Source organism: the organism of the source record quoted next, unplaced genomic scaffold (assembly GCF_019419815.1).
Source record: "Pyrus x bretschneideri cultivar Hongxiangsu unplaced genomic scaffold, Pyrus_bretschneideri_v1 Contig104, whole genome shotgun sequence".
In the NCBI taxonomy this organism is placed as follows: domain Eukaryota; kingdom Viridiplantae; phylum Streptophyta; class Magnoliopsida; order Rosales; family Rosaceae; genus Pyrus; species Pyrus x bretschneideri.
This window is the reverse complement of record NW_025999396.1, coordinates 681166-683355: the sequence shown is the minus strand read 5'-3', so window position 1 is coordinate 683355 and position 2190 is coordinate 681166. Positions and strand designations below refer to the sequence as shown.

Sequence of the window (2190 nt, the reverse complement as noted above, 5' to 3'; positions counted from 1 at the left end):
ATTGACTTTGAAGTGCCAATAACAACTCTTTGAGCTATATATGTAATTGTAATTTGCTAACCTCCAACCACATCAATGGATGAACCCAGCACCATGGACTCCATGCCATGCCATGCCTTCTGCAGAAACATGTCTGAATTTTCCATTGTGAACTCTAACAGTTGCAATAATCAACATAACTTTGTGTTAAGTTAACATTAAGTAAAAAAAGTACAACCTAATCGTACCCACAACAGATTAATTCGCACATTTACGTTATCTGATTTGATTTCGATCAGCCGGATCAGCTTGCTTTCGAGTTCGAGGAAAGCGTTCTTATATGACTAAACAGAGCTTCATAGAAATTGTAGCAATACTCCGTAAGCCGGTGTATTAATCTTGATGGGAAAACCAGACACATGAAATTCAACATTTAAATCGTTAAAAAGAAGTTTACAAATTTTGACGTCGACCGGATTTGATCATGTTATACTACAACAGATCATGTTATAAACAAATAAATTGTCTGAAACAGAATTTGAACAATGATTTAAACCAACAAAATTCGACATTTCTAATTTTCAAGGGTAGACCAGTACATGGTATTTGCCGAATACTGCATATGGCTCATGCAGATGCAGCCTTCTCAGCAGCTTCTGCAGCTGCTTCTTCCTCTTGCAACTTCTTCAACGACGGAGGCGGTCTAACAACAATGCTTTTCTTCCATTGTCGATCGAACTTTCTTGATAGCCTCTTACCAATTCCCTCCTCAATTTCTCTTTCCCGTTTAACAGTAAGCAAGCGAGCAATCTACGATTGAAAAGCAACTTCACATAAGTAGAGCAACAACCCCAAAAACTCACATTTGCACACAAGGATAGCAAACAAGTAACGGAATTCTAATAAACAAGCAATCTCTACTCAGATGGCAGTGCATTGATGACTTGAAAAATGGTGTGGGAATGCAGTTTGCTTCTTGATGGAATGCAGTTTGTTTCTTGATGGAACCGTTACATATGTTCATATATGATATTCTCTCTTTTGGTTGCATATAACAACACGGGTTTCACTGACGCACGCCCCCGATGGATGAAGGGACTCATTCGAAGGTGAACGTATTAAGTAAATGCATGTACCGTAGTCAAGTCGGAACTAGATCTCAATTTACCCTTTTCTAAATAATGGGGATGCTTACTTTACTCACTGTGAATTGGAATTTGGAAATCCAATTTCATCTAATCGGAAAGTTCTAACTTCCTTCCCCATCATTTTCTCTCTGAACAAGCATAATAATTTTCGCAGAAATTAGGGAAACTAAAGCCCACATTTCATAATTTCATTCAATTTATGAGAAATAATTTCGAAGAAAAAGAAAAAGATAATTACCCTTTTGCGCATTCGACGGAACTCGCTGGAAGTGAACTCGTTGCGAGCCGATTTCTGGAGGCGAAGCATGAAGAGCTCTCCTTTGAGGTCGACCACCTCCTCGTTGATTTCTTCGGTGGTTTTGGTCCTGATTTCCTTCATTTCTTCCTCTCTCTTGGCCATCATCACAACCGAAGACGACGGCGAGCACGGCCTCCGAGATGACTCCGTCGGAAGACGAACGCCGATGTTTGGGCAAAGGCGTTGGACTCGCATGCCATTGAAGGAGGACTTGGAGACTGGCGACAGCAGCTTTGAGGGAAATGTAACCGTTGAAGGTGGAGCTATGGAGATTGCGCCCAACATCCTTTTTCCGTTTCTGTCTTTCCACCACTTCGTGCTTATGGGGTTTTGGGATGCAGATAAGGATTTCTTATCCATTTTTTTTTTTTTTTTTTTTTTTTTTCCAAGTAAGCAAGCTTTTTTATTACACACCAAAAAGCAATACATACAAATACATAACCCATGGCCCAAACCTAACCTATAAACAAGCAAAAAGGGTCAAACAAACAGACTACAAAAATGACCAATCAACAGTTGCGGCCCAAAAAGCAAAACACAACAACAGCAACTAGAAAGTTCTTCTGTTACAGCGGTCGTTACAGAGATTGTTGGTCTGCATTTTTTTTTTTTTTTTTTTTTTTTGCGCCCAACATCCTTTTTCCGTTTCTGTCTCTCCACCACTTCCGTGCTTATGGGGTTTTGGGATGCAGATAAGGATTTCTTATCCTTTTTTTTTTTTTTTTTTTTGGGGTAAGCAAGCTTTTTATTACACACCAAAAAGCA

General features: G+C 39.5%; 1 protein-coding gene across 1 annotated transcript; it reads right to left on the bottom strand.

The window, feature by feature from the left end:
* Positions 1–378: 378 nt before the first annotated feature.
* Positions 379–1800, bottom strand: LOC103937413 (50S ribosomal protein L29, chloroplastic). The gene is made up of 2 exons (XM_009347357.3): positions 1366–1800; positions 379–789 (listed from the first exon to the last, which is right to left on the bottom strand). The coding sequence occupies exons 1-2, from the start codon at positions 1783–1785 to the stop codon at positions 607–609; spliced, it is 603 nt and encodes a 200-aa protein (XP_009345632.2). The 5' UTR covers positions 1786–1800; the 3' UTR covers positions 379–606.
* Between the last annotated feature and the right edge of the window lie 390 nt (positions 1801–2190).

Excerpts from the sequence above, each read along its gene's own strand:
- LOC103937413 (XM_009347357.3), bottom strand. The coding sequence starts at position 1,785 with ATGGATAAGAAATCCTTATCTGCATCCCAAAACCCCATAAGCACGAAG. Across the intron at positions 790-1,365 it reads TCCGTCGAATGCGCAAAAGG|ATTGCTCGCTTGCTTACTGT; the intron begins GTAATTATCTTT and ends TTTCAATCGTAG.